This window comes from Rutidosis leptorrhynchoides, chromosome 1 (assembly GCF_046630445.1).
Source record: "Rutidosis leptorrhynchoides isolate AG116_Rl617_1_P2 chromosome 1, CSIRO_AGI_Rlap_v1, whole genome shotgun sequence".
Classification (NCBI taxonomy): Eukaryota; Viridiplantae; Streptophyta; class Magnoliopsida; order Asterales; family Asteraceae; genus Rutidosis; species Rutidosis leptorrhynchoides.
Genome location: NC_092333.1, coordinates 574156830 through 574178127, shown reverse-complemented (window position 1 = coordinate 574178127; position 21298 = coordinate 574156830). Strand labels below are relative to the sequence as shown.

Genomic DNA, 21298 nt, shown 5'->3' with positions numbered 1-21298 from the left:
GGTCACAAGTCTTGGGAATGTTCGGTACCAAAGGGCGATGGCATGGTGTGCTTCATTTGCCAAAAAGAAGGACATCGTAAGTCGGAATGTCCCAAGTTAGCGGGGACGGGTGCGACAAGGAGACGTTAAGGTACCTTTCGTTTTAATAAATATGTCCTTTGATTATTTATTATGTGCCGTTGAGTTTGAGTTGGTTAACTGCATTGTGTTGTGCATGATATTGTTGTTATGGGTGACGTTCCTAATGGAAGTACCCTATGGTGACGTTTGATTGTCGGGCAAAGGACGTAAGACTTGGTGCAACCAAGCATTCCTTAGTATTTGGGAAATGTTTCTACCAAGCCATGGAAATGGGTTTTGGTGTTCGGTTGTTAAGCGCGTGTTTGCTTTTATGTTGAAGTTGATGAACCATGAGGTTCAACGGGTGGGATGAAACCCGAGAGATCGAGTGTTTAAAATCTCGATGTATGTTGGTATTGGAGTCTACGTGACGCGACATTAGGTGCCTCTTTTATACCTACCAGCGTGGTGTTCGACTCCGATTGTGTTGCGGTTACATTGTACTTAGGGTACCGAAGCGAAATCCTTAGGTACATGAGTGACTAGGTGGAATTTGACAAACTAAAGCAATTGGATGATTGCGAAGTTATGGTTTGTGAAATCGTGGTGCACTTTTCGTTCGAAGTGTTTGAGGATGGTTTGAAATCCTTCGTATGCTCAAGGTTGGAGCAAGATATGGTAATGGGCCGTGTGAACCCAATTGTTGGTAAAGTCTACCTTTGGTAGCACTGTACGGTAGTACGAGTTGTGGATATGGAACGTAGTTCCAAGTGGGGGAGTTACACTCCCGCACGAGGAGGCCTTAGGGTGAAAATTCGGATAATGCTTATGGTAGATCCGAAACTTGTGTTGGGACCTAGTTTTGGTCGATTTGTGGTAGAGTACAATTTTTGTTAAATTGTACTTATGATTTTGGATTTGGAAATTATCACCGAGGTGGTAATGTGGTAAGTCTCGTTGAGAGATAATGGACGTGTTTGACGAGCAAGGTGAAATACCTCGGTTAAGGGATGTGCGTGTCGGGTTCTCTTTTGGAGAATTGTTGTTTGTGCCTATGTTCGATATAGGTGGTTCTTGCTCGATTGTGTGGATGGTTAGTGGTATCCGTTAGGGTTCACTATAGTGTAGCAGAGCGCGATGTTACACTACTCGTTGTTCGAGGCCAAAAAGGGCGTTGATTGGTGAAGCATGACCTTCGGGGTCCGCTGACTTCATCATGGTATTGTTGATTGGTGAAGCATGACCTTCGGGGTCCGCTGACTTCATCATGGGAGTAGTGATATATCGGTGAAGCATGACCGTTGACGGGGTCCGCTGACTTCATCCGGTGTTGAATGATCTATTGGTTGTTTTATACACCGATGGTGGGTTCGTAAGGACTATGTGGTGTGATCTATCGGTTGTTTTATACACCGATGGTGGGATCGTGAGGACCATGTTGTGTGATTAGTGATTGCGATAGCCGTGTTTCGTTCACATGTTGTTACGGGTGTGACAATAGTCGATTTTGGACACTTTAGGATTAGCGTTGTCATAGTCGTTTTGGGCGCTTTTGGTTTTAGCCGTTGCTTATGATGTTATGATAGTGGCGTATTGGTTGTATTGCGCACTACAAGGGATGTTTGGTGGTAAGTGTTTTCCGTAAGGATTCACTTTCATTCGGTCTTCATCGGTTTGATGATTGACTTCATCTTGGTTTGCGGTTGTTACTAGCAATGTACTTGTTATGGTACGCTAGGAGTTGATATCTCGGTACGAGATTGGTTGAGCGAGTTTAGTGCTCGGATTTGTGGTTTTAATAAATCGCGGGTGACGATTTAGTTGTCAAAAGCGATTCATTGGGAAGAATTGCTTAGGAAAGTCGGTTTGAAACGCATGTTCGAGGACCATTGAGTGTGGGTCCGTTTGGGTTTGTGACTAGGATCACGAGGACGTGATCGAATCTAAGTGGAGGAGAGTTGTAACACCCCGTATTCCCCGTATATGATTTATAGGTGTATTGTGTATGTACATTAGGCGTATGAAGGGTTCGGTACATGTTCGAGGGTTAAAGTCATGGGTGCGAGAAATGGAGTCAGGTCACGCTTTGTGTCGCGGCGCGACATAGAAGGCCGCGACGCAGCAACTCACTAGAATCAGGATCAGAAAGCTTGGAAAAAATGGCACCAGATCACGTTGATCCTCGCGGCGCGAGGAATAGGGTCGCGGCGCGACCATGCTGGCAAACTGATTCCGGATTTTTGTAATAAAAGATATTTAAGGGCATTTTGGTCTTTTCGTGTATGAGGCAGATTATAGCCTCAAATCTGGTCCATTCATTTCATTTCCTAATTTCTTCTTCCTTTTCTTTTCATTTTCCTCTCAAGAACTCAAACACCCATTTGATTTCAAAGGGATTTTTGGAAAGGAAGAAGCGGGTTTTGATCTTTGGCGTAGTTGACAAGTTTGTTCTCCTCGCTCTTAGCTACACGGTGATACTAGTGGTAAGCCCTAACTCCGAATTTCGTTTTTGTGTTCATCATTCAAATTTGGGGCTTTTGGCTTGTATGTTCATAGATGGAACCCATTTAGTTGTTAATTGAAGATTTACACCAAGATTCGGGTTTATAAGTGTTAAAGGCGGGTTTCGGGTTGGTTAATGATTTAACCATGTTTAAGACTTGAGAATGGTGTATAATCACTAGTATTAGTGATTATTGATGTTTTGGAGACTTCTAGGGTTCTTGTGGTTGACTAATTTTGACTAGAGTCAAAATTAGGGTTTGTTGATGGTTATGACCCGAATGTCGATTCGTTGAGGTTTATAAACATAAAATGGATTAAGTTGAGGTATGAAACCGAGTTAAATATGTTTTGGTGTCAAAACTTGCTAATGGCGTGATATTGACTTCTTATGGGTCAAATTAGGGTTTAAGTGTCATTTTGGGCAAGATAGGTGTTTAACACCCATGGTTGGGTTTGATTGGCATATTAGGACCATTCTCACTTGTGTTAGTGATTATTGATTAGTTTGGGCGCGATTTGTGCTTGGAAGTGCATTTGGGTCGAAATTGCACTAGTAGTCAATTTGGGTTGATTTGTATATCCACCCTAATTGTGTTACTTGTTATGTGATAAATGAAATAGGTACATTCCATCGACGATTGCGGATTATTCGGTGGCAATCTTCAAGGCGACAAGGTGAGTGTTAATATCCTATGTGCATATGTATGTGTAGGATGGGTGCGGGTCGGGTGAAGGGGTTCTCGGTTATAGAGCTCACTTCTGATATAGGTGGAATTGTTGGACTTGTGTATAGGTCCAATTGGCACGGTTGTGCGTTTTGGTTTGGCGAGGTGCACACTTTGTGTGTACGTTATCACATGGGCGTGTGATGTGGATTATATAACCCCAATGGCGAAGGGTTAATATTGTGAGTGGAATATCTATGTATGTATGTATGTATATGATTTATGTGCCCGTAGTAATGGTGTCACATAGTCGTTTTTGTGACCATAGTTGTGGGACATAGCCGTTTTGTCCAATTGATAATTATGCACATAGCCGTGTTTGTGCATATGGTGGTGAGTAATAGCCGTGTTTTACTCCTACGTTGTTGCCCGTATTAATTGTTGCACATAGCCGTGTTTGTGCACATGATTGTGAGTAATAGCCGTGTTTTACTCACACATTGATCAAGTGATGCCATAGCCATTTTTGGAACACTTGGGGGTGATGCCATAGCCGTTTTTGGAACACCTTGGGGGTTAGCATGCCATAGCCGTGTTTGGAAGCTAACGGTTGTTATGAACATCGATGACTTGTTTCGCGAAGTCATTCCCTTGCGAAGATTTGGTTAACCATGGTTATTGTGTTGTAAGCGTAAGCAAATTATGTTATTCGAGATATATATATATATATATATATATATATATATATATATATATATATATATATATATATATTGTATACGTATAATGTTGTATTGTCGTGATGTAGCTAACCCTCCGGGTGTAGCTTATTGGCATTTGTTCACATTGTCGTTGGTGAACATACTCATTGTTGATGTTGTTAGCTTATTGCTTAGTGATCGTACGGTATGCTTAGATTAGTTTGCCTTTATGCTTGGATGCTTTGGTATGCGGTATTTGTTTATTTATGTGGCGTGTCCATTTTATGCATATATATGTATGTAGTATATTCTCACTCACTAAGCGTTAACTTACCCTCTCGTTGTTTATATTTTTTATAGGTTTGCATGCTTGGCAGCTCGGGTAAGCTTGGAGATTAGAGATCTTGGCTAGGTTGCTTAGAAGATCTTGCTTTTGTATTCGATTAGGATTTGGGTAGCGTAGTCCCAAATAACCATGCTCGGTTTTTGTTGGAAACTAAACTAGTCGGGTCGTGTATGTCCGTTTGAACAATTAACTAGCGTATTAAATGTTTTGAAGTTTATCAAACCTTCCATTGTATTAAAGATGTTTATGGAAACACAATTGGGATCTAAAGTATTATTTAACGCGTATTAAAGGAAAAATTTTTATGGGCAGGTCTTAATACGGGTTGGGTTGTTACATTTTTAAAAAGCATTCGTTTCTTGTATAGCCAATTACGTTGTGTTCGTATAATTATTTCGAGTTGAACGGTGATATCAAAAAAATTTAACTCACGTCGAGAAGGGAGATACGCCCTGTTAAAAATTTGGGTGGTGTTTCTATATGTTTTTTAATAAAATAATAAATTTTGTTTGATACTCCTAAGAAAGTTACAGATTAGACCCTAAATGAGTGAGTGAAGTTGAAATTTTGTAACCATGAGGGTGATGGTGGCATGGGAAGACCCTGACCTTCAAATGTGGAGTTTAAGGTTTCGATTTCTGCCATTCACAAAGTTATTTTCCCTCATGGCCATGGAGATTCACCTGCAATGATTCTGGGCTGCTCGCAAAGCGGGTAGTCGGCCTAGAATTAGTCAGTTAAAAAAATGAATGTTGGATACCCAGGTTAAAACAAAGTTGAAATTTTGTTGCTGTTGTTGTTGTTTAGATCTCGTGGGATGCCCAAAACGACGAAAGGCTTCATGCCTTTTAGCATATATATATATATATATATATATATATATATATATATATGGGTCATCATCAAGAGGGAAATACTTTTTTGAGGGAAGTAATTTTTTTTGGAATTTTTTTTACAAACATTAAGATCACATGAAAATATGAACATTTAAAAAAGACAATTTGTGACGAATGTTATTATTTTTGCGGAAAATCGCTCGAAGAAATAATGATAACATTCATCATGAGTAATGTTTTAATTAGAGTTTATTTGCATCGTTTTATTTTCATCTTGTGTGATGTATTTTTTTGAAATTTAGCCCGATTTAGAGTTTAGGGTTTAGTGTTTTGGTTTAGTCCCTAAACCCAAAACCCAAAACCCAAAACCCTAAACTCTAAACCGTTCAAATTCAATCTAAACCCTAATTTCTAAATCCTAAACCCTAATTTCTAAAACTAAAACCCTAATTTCTAAACCCTAATAGCTAAACCCTAAATTTTAACCCCCTAATTTCTAAACCCTAATTTCTAACCACTTAAAAAAAACTCAGAAGCAAAGCATTTATTGCAGTGAATGTTATCATTTATTTCTTCGAGCGTTTGCTCGCCAAAATAATAACATTTATCAGAAAGTGTCTTTTTTAAATATAAATATTTTCATGTGATCTTAGTGCTTGAAAAAAAAATTCAAAAAAGCGAAAAAAAATTACTTCCCCTCAGAAAAGTGATTCCCTCTCGATTAAAACAATATATATATATATATATATATATATATATATATATATATATATATATATATATATATATATATATATATATATATATATATATACAGTGTTGTAAAAGTCGACCGACTTGGCCGACGCGTCGGCCGATGCGTCGTTTTTTTGGGTTCTCCGTTCCCTTTTTTCTGAAAACGACTCAAAAGACGGTCAAAGCTAAAAGTTCGGTCAAAGTCTGTCAAAGACGGTCAAAGTTGGTCAAAAACGGTCAAAGTCAATCAAATTTCGGTCAAAATCTGATATATTTTAAAATTAGGGTTTGTTTTTATTTTTTGAGCCGCTCTTTTCTCTGTGTCCTTACTGATTATGTACTCGGTAACATTAATTGAGTTTGAAGTTTTATTGTTTTTAAATTCAAGTTCTTATTTAAGAAATTTATGGTACATAATCAACTATTATATATATATATATATATATATATATATATATATATATATATATATATAAATATATATTTAAGAAATTATTAATAAAGTCAACGTTGGTCAACGACCGATGCGTCTACGACGCGTCCCCCGACTCGGCCGACGCGTCCTTTTTAGGTCTCGACCGATGCGTTCCCGACTCGCGACTTTTAGAACCTTGTATATATATATAAAATATTTTAGTATATAATTATCAGTTATTATTAATTATATATTTATGTAAAATATAATATAATATATAATTATCAATTATTATTATTATTATTAATTATTACTTGATTGTTTAGTAAAGCCTTTAGAATGGCATTGACGTTAATCGAATTGAAAGAAAAATCAAAATTCGAATTTAAATTCGGTCCGGTTCTTTAAAACGAAGAAAAAAAATATTAATTATCCAAACTAACTAAATATTCTTGATTTGTAATTTGTAATTTTTTAATTTAATGTTTTGTTTTAAGATCTTTTCAAGGTCTATATATTAATATTAATATTTACATATATTAGAAGTAAACTTCAGTTTTAAATTCAGTTTTCAATTAAATAAATTTTGTTTAATAAAAAAATTCAAAAATCAAATCAAAAAGCGAATTCTAATTTGAAAAACGAATCAAAAATCAAGAAAAACAAATTCAAATTCGATACGATTTTTCATGTCTAAATTCAATAGAATTTTCAATTCAAATAGTTTCAAACCAAATAAGGTATTGAACACCTTAATTTCTTCAAGTTCAACTGTAATTTTTTTTCCCACTAGTTATAAACCACCAAAACAAATATGCTATGTATTTATGAATTGAATAAGACATTTTTCTACATTTTCTAGTAAGATCCCAAATATAGCATACTTGTATAAACCACCAAAATCTTATTGGTGTATTTATGTGTCTTACAATTATACTCCATCCGTCCATAAAAAGCTATTTATCTTTTTATTTTTATTTGCCTCAAAATTATTGTCAGTTTCTTTAAATAACTATAACTATTAAATATCATTAAAGTTTTAATTATGTCTCTTTTAATTTTTAATATTAACCTTTAAATATATATCAATTAAGTTATTAGTTAGTTTTTATAAGTACATTAAACGAGGGTGCAATATAGAAACTAATGTTTAGTTAGTTAAATAAGACTATTTTTTTGAAATAAAGAGAGTAATTATTTCCTGTAAAGGAAATGTTTCCAACTTATAGGTACAGAGTTGTAATCCCTTGCATCCATTAATTTGCTTGAAAATCAATGGACCAATGAGAGCGCGATATGTGGCGCGAAAATCACATGTGATTGAAAAAAAAAAGTTTTCAAAATTTTTTTTTTCGATTTTTTTTTACAATCACATGTGATTATGCATGTCAAATTCAATCACATGTGATTGTACAATTTAATCAAATGTGATTGTGCAGGTAAATCACATGTGATTGTATAAAAAAAATTGAAAAAAAATTTTTGAAAAAAAAAATTTTTGAATTTTTTTTTTTCCAATCACATGTGATTTTTACGCCACATGGCGCGCTCTGGTTGGTTCTTTGAATCTCAACTTAATTTTTAGATTCAAATGAATATTCTTCGTACAATATAGAAAAAAAAATATTATCTTTATCTTATCATTTAAAAAAAGGACTTAAAGATATCGTAATCACAAAATTTCTATTTAAAAAAATAAAAATAAAACCAGAATTTATATCGAACACGCTCCTCGCACGTGCCACATTTCAAATTTATCCACCTCAAAAGAAAACTAGGGTTTTAGAACACCCAGGTCGGCGATCTCGGGCAGTTCGGTCACCCTGCCCGATTTGCGATTTTTCTCTTCATCCCTCCCGCTTCCTTTTATTCATTCGAAATATATACTCCCCCAAAATACACCTTCTAAACCACACTCACCTATTCACGCTTTCTATCTCTATATTCTCTACATACTTATATACTTCATTTCGGCTTGTGCAGCACTTGAATCGATCCTACCTCCATCTGTTTACCCTAAATTGAAGGTATAATTCGTCGATTATTGTTTTAGTTACAAGTTAGGGTTTTGGATTTTTATTTTCTGAACAGCAGATCTACGTTTAATTCATGATTAATTATCGCCGTAGGTAGGATTTTGTTTTTTTTTTTTTTTTTAAATTTATGCTCATCGATTTCAGTTGTGACTGGCTAGGGTTTATTTGTGTGTTTAGAAATTAATATGTACGTGTTGCTTTATTTTTTGCAGATCTTAGTTTATTTGTTAATTGATGGTGTCAGTTTTGAGTTTACTAATGTTATCGTGTGATTTACTTGATCTTGTGGAGTAATAGTTAACTTTTCAGTCGTAAGATGATTTGATTTATGTAATTATTTGTTTGTTAGGGTTTCAGTGTTCAAATTAGTGATATCTTAGTTGAGCTATAGATATTTATCTCGTGAGCTTCTACAAACATATGACTTTGCTCATTTCCCAAAGCTTATACAAAGTGTGATTTTTTTTTTTAATTTGATCGGATTATGCTTAGTGAGAATGTAAGATTTCGTTGATCGATGTTTGTACAATATGAATTTTATACTTTCATGCAACAGAGTAAAAAAATATACACAGTAAAACTTAGGGACTTTGGTACAATTTGAGTACCTTTATATGCACCTGTAATAATATATATATACTGAAAATCTAAGGTGCATACTTCTATAAACTGTCTGACCCGTGATGTTAACATTTTCTAGATGCTGAATGTCACGTGTGTATACTCAACCACTATTAGATGACTTCTTTGCAAACATTATGCTCACGTTGTGACATCATTCTTTGTAACGGTGTTGTTTTTATTTTGTAAACATTAACACTAGATTTTGTCTGTTATGCTTTTTTTAAATTGTTTTCTGAACCACGCTTTTAGCCCGTCTCATAGTTTTTATTTTCTGTCAGATAATGAAATTATTGTTAGTAATTCATTTATTACATTTACAGGTGAAATGGCTGTGGAGATTACAGAGTTTCTATTATCTGCTCAATCACCAGATACACAAGTTCGAACTGAGGCGGAGACTAGGTTGCGTCAGTTTCAGGAGCAAAACCTTCCTGGATTTCTTTTGTCTTTGTCACTCGAGCTATCCAATGATGGTAAACCTCTCGAGTCTCGTAGATTGGCTGGTATTGTGCTTAAGAACTCTTTGGATGCTAAAGATGCTGCAACAAAGGAACACTTATTGCAACGGTGGGTGTCAAATGATGTATCATTCAGATCTCAAATCAAGGGCTTATTATTAAATACTCTTGGCTCATCTGTTTCTGAAGCGGGCCATACTGCTGCACAAGTAATTGCCAAAATTGCATCTATTGAAATTCCAAGAAAAGAATGGCCCGAGCTTATTGGGTCTTTGCTTGGTAATATGACCCAACAAGATAAGCCAGCATCATTAAAGAAAGCAACTTTGGAGGCTTTAGGGTTTGTTTGTGAAGAGATATCTCACAATGATCTTGTGCAAGATGAGGTCAACTCTGTTCTTACTGCTGTTGTCCAAGGCATGAATGCTACTGAGCAGAGTTCTGTTCGTCTTGCTGCAACTACAGCGTTATACAATGCTCTTGATTTTGCTCAAACTAATTTTGAAAATGAAATGGAGAGGAATTACATTATGAAAGTTGTTTGTGAAACAGCTATGGCTAAGGAAGCAGACATCAGACAGGCTGCTTTTGAATGTCTTGTTTCAATAGCTTCAACATACTATGATGTTCTAGAGCCATATATGCAAACCTTGTTTAACCTAACAGCAAGTGCTGTGAAAGGCGATGAAGAAGGTGTTGCTCTTCAAGCAATTGAGTTCTGGAGCTCAATATGCGATGAAGAGATTGAGCTTCAAGACTTTGAAACTGGTGAAAGTGGTGATTCATCCCCTCATTCACGGTTTATTGAAAAGGCTTTACCTTTGTTGGTTCCAATGTTACTTGAAACTTTATTGAAGCAAGATGAAGATCAAGATCAAGAAGATGGGATCTGGAACGTGGCAATGGCTGGAGGAACATGTCTTGGTCTTGTTGCAAGAACTGTTGGGGATGCAATTGTGCCCTTAGTTATGCCTTTCGTGCAGGAGAACATTTCAAAGCCTGATTGGCGTTCTCGGGAGGCAGCTACATATGCATTTGGGTCAATTCTTGAAGGGCCAAGTGTTGAAAAGTTATCACCAATGGTTATATCTGCTTTAGAATTTTTGCTTAATGCTATGAGGGATGAAAACAGCCATGTGAAAGACACTACTGCGTGGACCCTCAGCCGTATATTTGAGTTATTGCACAGCCCAGCTGCTGGTTTTTCTGTTATCTCGCCTGCTAATCTTCAAAGAGTTATGGTTGTTCTTCTAGAAAGTATCAAAGATTCCTCCCATGTTGCAGAAAAAGTTTGTGGTGCAATTTATTATCTTGCTCAGGGATATGAAGGTTTTGAAACTGGTTCATCTGTACTCTCACCATATCTTCCAGATATCATAACTTCTCTTATTGCAACTGCTGATCGAACAGATGCTAGTGATACAAAATTAAGGTCTGCTGCATATGAAACGTTGAATGAGGTTGTTAGGTGTTCTAACCTTGCTGAATCATCCCAAATAATAACACAACTTCTTCCTGTTATTATGACTAAACTGGGACAGACATTTGAGCTTCAGATTCTGTCATCAGATGACAGAGAAAAGCAAGGAGATCTTCAAGCTTTGCTTTGTGGTGTTATGCAAGTAATTATTCAGAAACTTAGCAGTACAGATGAAACCAAGCCTATTGTATTTCAAGCTGCAGACCAAATCATGATGCTGTTTCTTAAAGTGTTTGCTTGTCGTAGCTCAACAGTACATGAAGAAGCAATGCTTGCCATTGGTGCTCTTGCTTATGCTACTGGACCAGAATTTGCAAAATACATGTCTGAGTTTTACAAATATCTAGAAATGGGTCTGCAAAATTTTGAAGAGTACCAGGTTTGTTCGATTTCTGTTGGTGTTGTTGGTGATATATGCAGGGCTTTGGATGACAAGATGTTACCTTTTTGTGATAATATAATGACACTGCTTCTTAAGGATCTTTCTAGTGCTGACTTACATCGATCTGTTAAGCCACCAATTTTTTCATGCTTTGGTGACGTGGCACTTGCTATTGGAGAGCACTTTGAAAAGTATGTTCCTTATGCAATGCCAATGATGCAAGGTGCTGCTGAAGTTTGTGCTCAGATTGACACTAATGATGAAGAGATGGTTGAGTATGGTAATCAGCTTAAGCGAAGTATCTTTGAGGCCTATTCTGGTATCTTACAAGGATTTAAGAATTCAAAGGCTGACCTCATGATGCCTCATGCCCCACATCTCTTAAAGTTCATTGAAGTGGTTGTTAAGGATCCCCAAAGGTATGGATTATCAACTACTGGTTCCATATATGATATACCAATTGGATCGTTATATGCTTATAAAGCAAACAATGTTTATTTTGCAATACAGTAATTATAGTTTCCTGTATGCCAATTTTGTGATGACAATACACTTATAAGGGGGTCATGTTGTATTGCCATTATACGTGGCAAACGGGTTGGGTTGGTTTGGGTAATGGATCAAAACGGGTTTGGGTTGAAATGGGTCATGGGTCAAACGGGTAAAAATTTTAAACGGGTCCAAACGCGTCAGGTTGGGTCGGTTCGGGTAACAGTTCGAAACGGGCAATGGGTCAAATAGGTATAAACCGGTCATATACTTCTACTTGATTTTTTACATTTATTATATTGTTTTAGTTGTTAATTAATATTTATATTTATATTTATTATATACAAGAAAATATTAATATACATAATAATTGATATTACCATTAATGCTTTTATAAATGATTGACAAATGAATCTTGTTACGGTCGACCTATTTGACCCATTCACAAGACCCATTAGACCCGTATCTATTTATTGAACTTTATGATTTGATACCTATTTGACCTGTTTCTATATATTTGGTATATGACCCAATAGGTTGAAGAAAAACTCATTGGACTTTTTTAAAGTTTTTTTTACATTGTAGGCCTAATTTTTTCATGACCCATTTGGCCCGAAAGCTTGACCAATTTGACCCTAATTTTTTCATGACCCATGTCTATTATGTGATGAAATAACACTTTTAAGGGCATCATGTTTTATTCTCATTGTTTCTTATTTTTTGGCTGAGCCATCTGACTACAAATTAGTAACTAGCATCTGTAGACGTGCTACTTGAACTTAGGCTCTGATAAGAAACACAAATACACAGCAGCAGATTATGAAGAATAGTACAGGTTATGAAGAACTAATTGATATTGATAAGAACTAAATAATAGATTCTGAAGAATAGTAGTTGAACACTTAAATTGATAATTGAAATACTTAATTGACTAATAGATGAAGAACAACAAGAAGATAAATTCAGATGAGATCCACAACTTGGATTCAATCTGACCCTAATCAGAGAAGTAGCACAAGCTAACTTCCTGCCCAAGTTCACTCAAGAACCGATACAAACACACACATAATATTCTGAATGACCTTTCCCTAACTACTAACACACTTTATATAGACATTCTTATTGGACTTGGCCTTGATTATCATTATTGGGCTTGGCCTTGCTATTCTCTATCAGGCTCTTTTTATTTTTTTCTGTAAAGTGAACATCTTTAAGCTGTTTGATTATATTCATCATGGAACACCAGCATCTGCATTTTGACTGTTATATTATTATTCAGCCTAGAGTGTAATTATTGTTTTTCTGCTTTGAGAGTATTGTTAATCTAATTTTAAATGGAGTCACTTCAACTTGTTTTGTCATTTATGATTTGCGCTATAGATATAAGTAATAAGTAATTAGTATGTTTATTTTTACTTTTCTGAAGTGATATTTAATTAACAATTAACAATATACTAATACTAATACTAATATACTATGTAATAAACTTCATTTTGTTGTGATTCAGACATTTATGTGTTGTTTTATAGGGATGAGAGTGTGGTGAGATCTGCAGTAGCAGTGCTTGGAGACCTTGCAGATGCACTTGGTTCAAAGGTTAAGACGCTATTCAAAGAGTTGGCATTCTGTAGTGAATTACTAGTTGAGTGTCTTCAATCTGAAGACGAGCAGCTCAAAGAGACTGCTACATGGACCCAAGGGATGATTGGTCGTGTTTTCTCGGTTTGTGGGTAATTGATAATCGGCCGCTTATCGAAAAAATGCGCCTGGTATTATAGAATTTTGATAATCTATGGTTGATCTATCGGCGGGTCAGTTTGAGTCGAGTCAGGTCAGGTCGAGTCTGGTAAATGCCCTGTTACCTTGTGTCTTTATGTCTTATACATTTAGTACCAAAACTGTTGGAAAGGTCATGTTGTGTACGACGATACTTGGCATTAAGGCCACTTTTATGGTGGCTGATCATTTTTATTTGGCACTAGAAATTGCAATTATATTTTGGTTACCTATTTGTCTTTGGTTGTCAGTGTTATTACAGTGTTGCTCTATGAATGTTCAACAGATTATTAAGAGCCATAAATATGGATACCACATTAGGTTGAAAATAGTTACATAATATGATTCCATCTATGGAGTCGTTTTAGTTAAATCTTTGTACTTTTCATTCTCGTTTGCTCCACCATCAACAAACCCTTGATCACAAAGCAATGTCCTTTTTAAGGGTAACTTTTTTGATCAAGTATGGAGAGACAGAAAGTGTATGCTAACGTAAGTTAAATTATAGCAGGTTATTTTTGTTCAATATTGTTAGCTGTGAACTGTACTGTTACAGTTTCACCCAGACTCGTCACTCGTTTTCTGAGAGGTTAGTTGAATATTTTTCCTGAAAAAAATCTTGTTTTTTCGACCGGTGAAGATAATGGATATTTTCTGGCTTGTAAATGTCAGAGTATGAAATGTGCTGGACTATGTTTTACTGGTTAGAAACTTAACTTGGAGACATGTGAATGGTAACTACATGGACAGAATATTGAAGTGAAAAAATAATCAAAATACAAATGTAAAATTAGTATCCAACACACCTTTCAACTGACCAAACGGATTTATTTTTATTTTATTCTTTTTTGGCAAAAAAAAAAAAAAAAAGTAAAAAAAAAATAGATACTGTTATAGAAACTAGGGGTGTGCATGGTACGGGAAGAACGGAAGACCGTACCGGACCGAACCGATTTCGTACCGAACCGATTTCGTACCGAACCGATTTCGTACCGAACCGGTCCTTGGTCCATGATTTTACTAATTTTCGGTCTTTGGTCCGGACCGAACCGGACCAAAACCGAAAACACACTAAAAATACCCGAACCGTACCGTACCGAACCGAACCGATAATATTTGGTCCGGTCTGTTATGACAATTTGCCTGACGCACCCACCCCAGCGGAAGCGAGGATATAATTTGTTTGAGACAAACTTGCGAGAAATAATAGAAAGCAAATAAAGTAACTGATAACACGACGATTTAACGTGGTTCGGCAAACCCTGCCTACGTCCACCCCAAGAGTCTCCTTTATTCTTATAATATAAAAGAACCCGGTACAAGAAAAAGTACACTATGAGTTAAACCCAAACCCAAGCCCCTTAGATTTTAGTATAAAATCTAAGTTTCTCGTACACTCTTTTACACTCCTTACAAGAATAAAACTCTCGACCTCACAAATAAACACACTCCGTTGATATTATCGATCAACTGTGTTTTCTCTCATTTGTGATACTTGATCCTTCTTGATCACTTGATCCCACTCTTGGATGATTTCAACAAGCTAGATATCCTTGTATTTATAATGTTTCATTCCTAATGTGAAAACCACATATGAAAACATTTCCAACAAATGTAGCCACACTAGCCTACCATTTTGACTTCACAATTGTCACATGTGAAAAACAACTTCATCCTTATTTGACTTGTAAATGTGAGCCACAATTAAACATGTCAAAATTCATGTGGTTGGTAACCACCGTCCAACACGGTCCTCGGTCCATATTTTTGCTTCAAGTTGGGATTCGAGACGGAACCGAACCGAATAAGTTTGGTCCGGAACCGTACCACGCACACCCCTAATAGAAACGAGAACGTTTTTCAAAAGAAAACGTACTCAACCAAAAGATACATAGGAAACTCGAACCTATAAAACAAGAACATCTTAAACTATCGTACATCGATCCTCTACTCATACAATCTATCAAGCTACACAAGCTACATACTACTAACTAAATAAATCACACCACAAATTACAAACTATACAAACAATTAAAAATAGAAACCAACAAGTATCACCAAAAGATCTCACCAAGACCACCAAAACGATCCACGACGGCGACCAAACAGATTTACGAGACGAAAGTTCAAAAAAATTAAGGAAGAGAAACCAACATTTCAAGTCTTGAGGAACTTTGTGTTATGCAGTAGGAGTAGGCCTCAAATACACACCAATAGCATCAACAGAGGAGGTAGTAGTAATGCCATAAAATCCAGCAAATGAACCTTTGTTCCATGACACTGAGAAATGAGTCCCTGTTTCACTACCAAAAGGTCCAAAGCTCCTTTCGTTTGTTATAAACGACAACGATGAAATAATTGTCGACACACCATATATACTCTCAAATGTTCCATTAACTCCAATTATTTCTTCATCCCAACCAAGGTTAACCTGTGTGGTATAACAAGCAGGACATACAACATGAGTGGTTAACATTTACAACAACAACAACAATACCCAATCCCGCAAGTGCGAGGTATGGGGGAGGTGAGATGTAGACAATCCTACCTCTACCCTATAGTAGAAGAGAAGTCATTTCTCCGTCCACAGGCAGGACCCGTGTTCGAAGAAAGTCGTCCCTCTCTGTACTCGAGAGTAGAGAGATTGCTTCCTGTGGACCTCCGGTCAGAACTGAAACAATACTAAAAACAGAAAGCGATGCATACCTGAGTGTGCCGTACGGAGCTCATGGAAGGCGCAAGCAATGTTACACCAAAATAACGATAGACAAGTATAGACATAGATAAACGTATTTAGATGCACATACAAAAAAATATACATCCATACACATACATATATAAACCTACATACATGCATAAACATACATACCCACATATATAAGCATACCAACATACATAAACGCGCATACAACATCCATAAACATACGTCTATACAAACGTACATAATCATACCTACATAAACATAAACATACATATATAAATGCATACCTGCGTAAACATACATGCATACTTCCATACATAAACATACATCAATACATTCATACGTACACGAAAAGACAAGCATACCTACACATACTGCTACATACAAGCACACAACAACACACACACATGAAACCCATATAAACACTATGCCCTAACCGCATAAACAAGTATATCCTAGTAAGTCTTACACAGCACGGAACAAACCTAAGTACAAAAGAGAGAATAAATAATATATATATATACATACACACACTAATACGTACAAGCACAAACCTAAACATACATGCACGCACCCATAAGGATCATATAAAAACAATGCACTTAACATAAATAAACAAATATATCTTAAGCAAACATAGGACATAAAACATACATACATACATAACTGCATACATAAACATACATACCTGCATCCGTACATACACATTTAAACATACATACGTAATCATACAAAACAACCATTCATAAATATACAATACACAACCATCCAAGCCTAAACATCCTTAAAAAAAATAAAATAAAAAAAAATCACTCATCTATTCTAATTCTAGACCTCCACAAATTCCTATCAGAAGTCATGTCCTCGGTCAACAAAAGCTCCTTCATGTCGATCTTCACTCGATCCTCCCATCTACGCTTAGGTCTACCTCTTCTTCTAACACCGTCCACCGTGAGGGCCTATACTCTTCTAACTGGAGCCGTAAGTGGGCGCCTCATAACATGGCCAAACCATCGAAGTCGTTCTTCTCTAAGTTTGTTGATGATACTCCCAACTTCAAGGTTTTCTCTAAAAACCACATTTGGTATCTTATCTAGCAAGGTTTTACCACACGTCCACCTAAGCATCCTCATCTCAGCCACCTCCATCCTTCTTTCCAGAGCCTTCGTCAATGGCCAGCGCTCTGAACTATATAACATGGCAGGTCTAATTGCCACCTTGAAGAATTTTCCCTTCAGTTTAAAAGGTACCTTCTTATCGCACAAGACTCCGGTCGATGCTCTCCACTTCAACCATCCTACCTTAATACGATGAGTCATGTCCTCGTCAATCCTTCCCGATTTGTGGATCATCGAGCCTAAGTATCTAAAAGAGTCTTGCGGGTGCAAGATCTGGTCCCCGATGTGAATATCCACAACATCATTGAGTTCATTTTCGTTCCCGTTGAAGTCGCTCATAAGGTATTCAGTTTTTTGTCTACTTATTCTTAGACCATTTCGTTCTAAGACCTCCCTCCATAGCTCAAGTTTTCTATTTAGCTCCTCCTTGGTTTTCGATACTAAAATAATATCATCGGCAAAGATCAAGCACCATGGGATGCTGTCCTGTATCCCTCGAGACAGCTCGTCGAGGATTAAAGCGAAAAGAAAAGGGCTAAGTACCGATCCTTGGTGTAGGCCCACTTCCACCGGGAAAAACTCCGTGTTTCCCACATGCGTCCGAACGCGAGTCTTCGCACCATCGTACATGTCTTTAATAGCTCTTATGTAACTACTCGGGATACCCCGATCATTGAGGCTCTTCCAGATCAATGCCCGTGGAACACAATCATATGCTTTCTCTAAGTCTAAGAACGCCATGTGTAAGTTCTTTTGCTTTTCCCTGTACTTCTCCATAAGGCTTCTAATGATATGAATCGCCTCCATCGAAGAACGCCCTGGCATGAAACCAAATTGGTTCTCACACACATTTGTCTCCCGTCGAAGCCTAGTATCAATCACTCTCTCCCAAAGCTTCATGGTATGGCTAAGTAATTTTATACCCCTATAGTTACTGCACACTTGAGCATCCCTTTTGTTCTTGTAGATGGGAATAACCTCACTGAGTCTCCATTCAGTTGGCATTTTTTGGCTAAAATAATCATCTGTGACAAGATGTGTTGAATAATCTGTGACAAGATGTGTTGAATAATCCGTGTTCAAAGGACTAGAACAAAAACCCAAAAATTTCAAAATATTACCTCCGAAATCGTGGATTCATCATAATGACCACCAACCTTGTTAGATTGAACTACCAGACCCATAACATGTTCACTAGTAAACATAAGGCAATTTATCATATCACTATGTCTTATAGTTATCTTTGACAACGTATAATTTTTCTCGAGACAGAATGACCATCTATACTGTGAACTCATGAAAGATTCTGTATCTTCTGTTCCCCATAATCCAACTCGTGCGGTTTCTTGAGAAGCTTTTAAATAGACAACAATGGCATCAATATAGTAACCAGCACGACCATAAAATCCAGCAAATGAACCTTGTTTCCATGGTACCGCAAAAGGGGTCCCTGTTGTTTGACCAAATGGTTCATGGGTTGTTTTGTTGGTTATGAAACACAAAGATGATATTATTGTGTAACCAGCATATTCGCCTGTTGATACCCCAACTGTGATGCCCCGTCCTAATCCATCTGGACGAATACATTACATTTGGTTACATCGCGAGGTACTTGACCTATATATGATACATTTTACAAACATTGCATTCGTTTTTAAAAGACTAACTTTCATTACATCGAAAGTTGACGGCATGCATACCATTTCATAGTACATCCAACTATAATTGACTTAATAATAATCTTGATGAACTCAACGATCCGAATGCAACGTCTTTGAAATATGTCATGAATGACTCCAAGTAATATCTCTAAAATGAGCAAATGCACAGCGAAAGATTTCTTTCATACCTGAGAATAAACATGCTTTCAAGTGTCAACCAAAAGGTTGGTGAGTTCATATGTTTATCATAAAATAATAAAATTCATCATTTTGATAGACCACAAGATTTAAATCCTGTATGTTACAAATGGGCCCGAATCCTATACCCACCTGTAATGTACATGCGATATCTTTTAAATACAGTACACCTTTCTCGTGTACGAAATCATCTTTCATAAATCTTAGTAACCGTACACATATCTCGTGCATAAAAATAACATACACATAACCTGTGTATAAAATCATTCTCTCGATACATAACATTCACTTTTCATTGCTTTCATAGCTTGGCTTGGTAACCGACCTTAACATATAATGCGCATAATATCCCCAAAACAGAACATCTCATCTGTATAATAATCATATAAACTTCGAAGTACTAAACACCACGCCCACTAGCCCTTCCGTCTAGTGAACATTCTGGGTGGGGGTGTTAAACCCGATAGCTACCTTTAGGATTCGCGTTAATTAGGCGTGCACTAATTCTCAAAATTAGTAATGTTCCCTAATTCTTAGGTTACCAAGCAATAATAATCAGGGGAAAAATATTCATATCAATTGTGGCAATTATCACGTCCACATAATTCAATGGTGGCAATTATCACGTCCACATAATTCATTCGAGGAATGTTTTGCTTGTGTCTATCTCGTCAAACATTTATAAAAGCATTTCATGTATTCGCAGTTCAAAATGTATTTCAAAAGCATTTAATAAAGCAGTTGCAAAAGTAGCGCATGTATTCTCAGTCCCAAAAATGTAAAGAGTAAAAGGGAATCAAATGAACTCACCATACTGTATTTTGTAGTAAAAATACGTATAACAATATTGAACAATGCAGGGTTGGCCTTGGATTCACGAACCTATATCAGTAATATATATCAAATAATAAATAACCTATATTGGTACTATATATATTATAATTGTTATGTATATATATATATATATATATATATATATATATATATATATATATATATATATATATATATATATTTACTTTTATATTCGTCTTAATATTTTTATTAAAAGTTAATTAAATATGTTAAACACTTATTCAAAATATATTAATATATACTTAAGCTTATATAAGTTAAATTAGTATTTAGAAATAAAATGGTTTTATATTTGTTAATATTTATATAACTTATAAATATAATCTATTAATAAAGATAACTTATGTATTTATCATATTTTCTATTTTTCTTATAATGTATATAATAATAATAATAATAATATTAGTAGTAATAATAATAATAATACTAATAATAATAGTAATAATAATAATAATATAATAATAATAATAATAATAATAATAATAATAATAATAATAATAATAATAATAATAATAATAATAATAATAATAATAATAATAATAAGAATAATAAGTAAACTACCTCAAAGAAGTACCCCTTAATAATAAAAAAAATGCCCAAGTCCGGATTTGAACCCGCGACGTCCCGCTAACCCGATAACACCTTTAACCAATGGACCATCCGTTTGTTTTACTTTTTACTGCTCGATTAATTACCTAACATATATGAAACGGTTTGCTTTCCTCCTTCATTTTAACCCAATCAACATGATCCATCTTATTCTATCATCACACATCATCCTTATTAACATCGTTACTATAACCATATCCATAATCATCATTATCATTTTCAATATTATCTTCATATTTGATGTGGTAGCGTGGGTGAAATGTCCCGTTCTTATTGATTAAAAACGTTCCATATTAATTGATTTCGTTGCGAGGTTTTGACCTCTATATGAGACGTTTTTCAAAGACTGCATTCATTTTTAAAACAAACCATAACCTTTATTTCATAAATAAAGGTTTAAAAAGCTTTACGTAGATTATCAAATAATGATAATCTAAAATATCCTGTTTACACACGACCATTACATAATGGTTTACAATACAAATATGTTACATCGAAATCAGTTTCTTGAATGCAGTTTTTACACAATATCATACAAACATGGACTCCAAATCTTGTCCTTATTTTAGTATGCAACAGCGGAAGCTCTTAGTATTCACCTGAGAATAAACATGCTTTAAATGTCAACAAAAATGTTGGTGAGTTATA

The 21298-nt window shown here is 35.6% G+C and overlaps 2 protein-coding genes across 2 annotated transcripts; one reads left to right on the top strand and one right to left on the bottom strand.

The window, feature by feature from the left end:
* The first annotated feature begins 8082 nt into the window (after positions 1 to 8082).
* LOC139899072 (importin subunit beta-1-like) lies at positions 8083 to 13837 on the top strand. Its single transcript, XM_071882185.1, has 3 exons — positions 8083 to 8290; positions 9244 to 11662; positions 13262 to 13837. Exons 2-3 carry the CDS (start codon positions 9249 to 9251, stop codon positions 13464 to 13466), a joined length of 2619 nt encoding a protein of 872 aa, XP_071738286.1. The 5' UTR covers positions 8083 to 8290; positions 9244 to 9248; the 3' UTR covers positions 13467 to 13837.
* A 1850-nt stretch (positions 13838 to 15687) lies between these two features.
* On the bottom strand, positions 15688 to 20796 carry LOC139845210 (mannose/glucose-specific lectin-like). Its single transcript, XM_071835456.1, has 3 exons — positions 20742 to 20796; positions 18449 to 18900; positions 15688 to 15939 (listed from the first exon to the last, which is right to left on the bottom strand). The coding sequence occupies exons 1-3, from the start codon at positions 20794 to 20796 to the stop codon at positions 15688 to 15690; spliced, it is 759 nt and encodes a 252-aa protein (XP_071691557.1).
* Between the last annotated feature and the right edge of the window lie 502 nt (positions 20797 to 21298).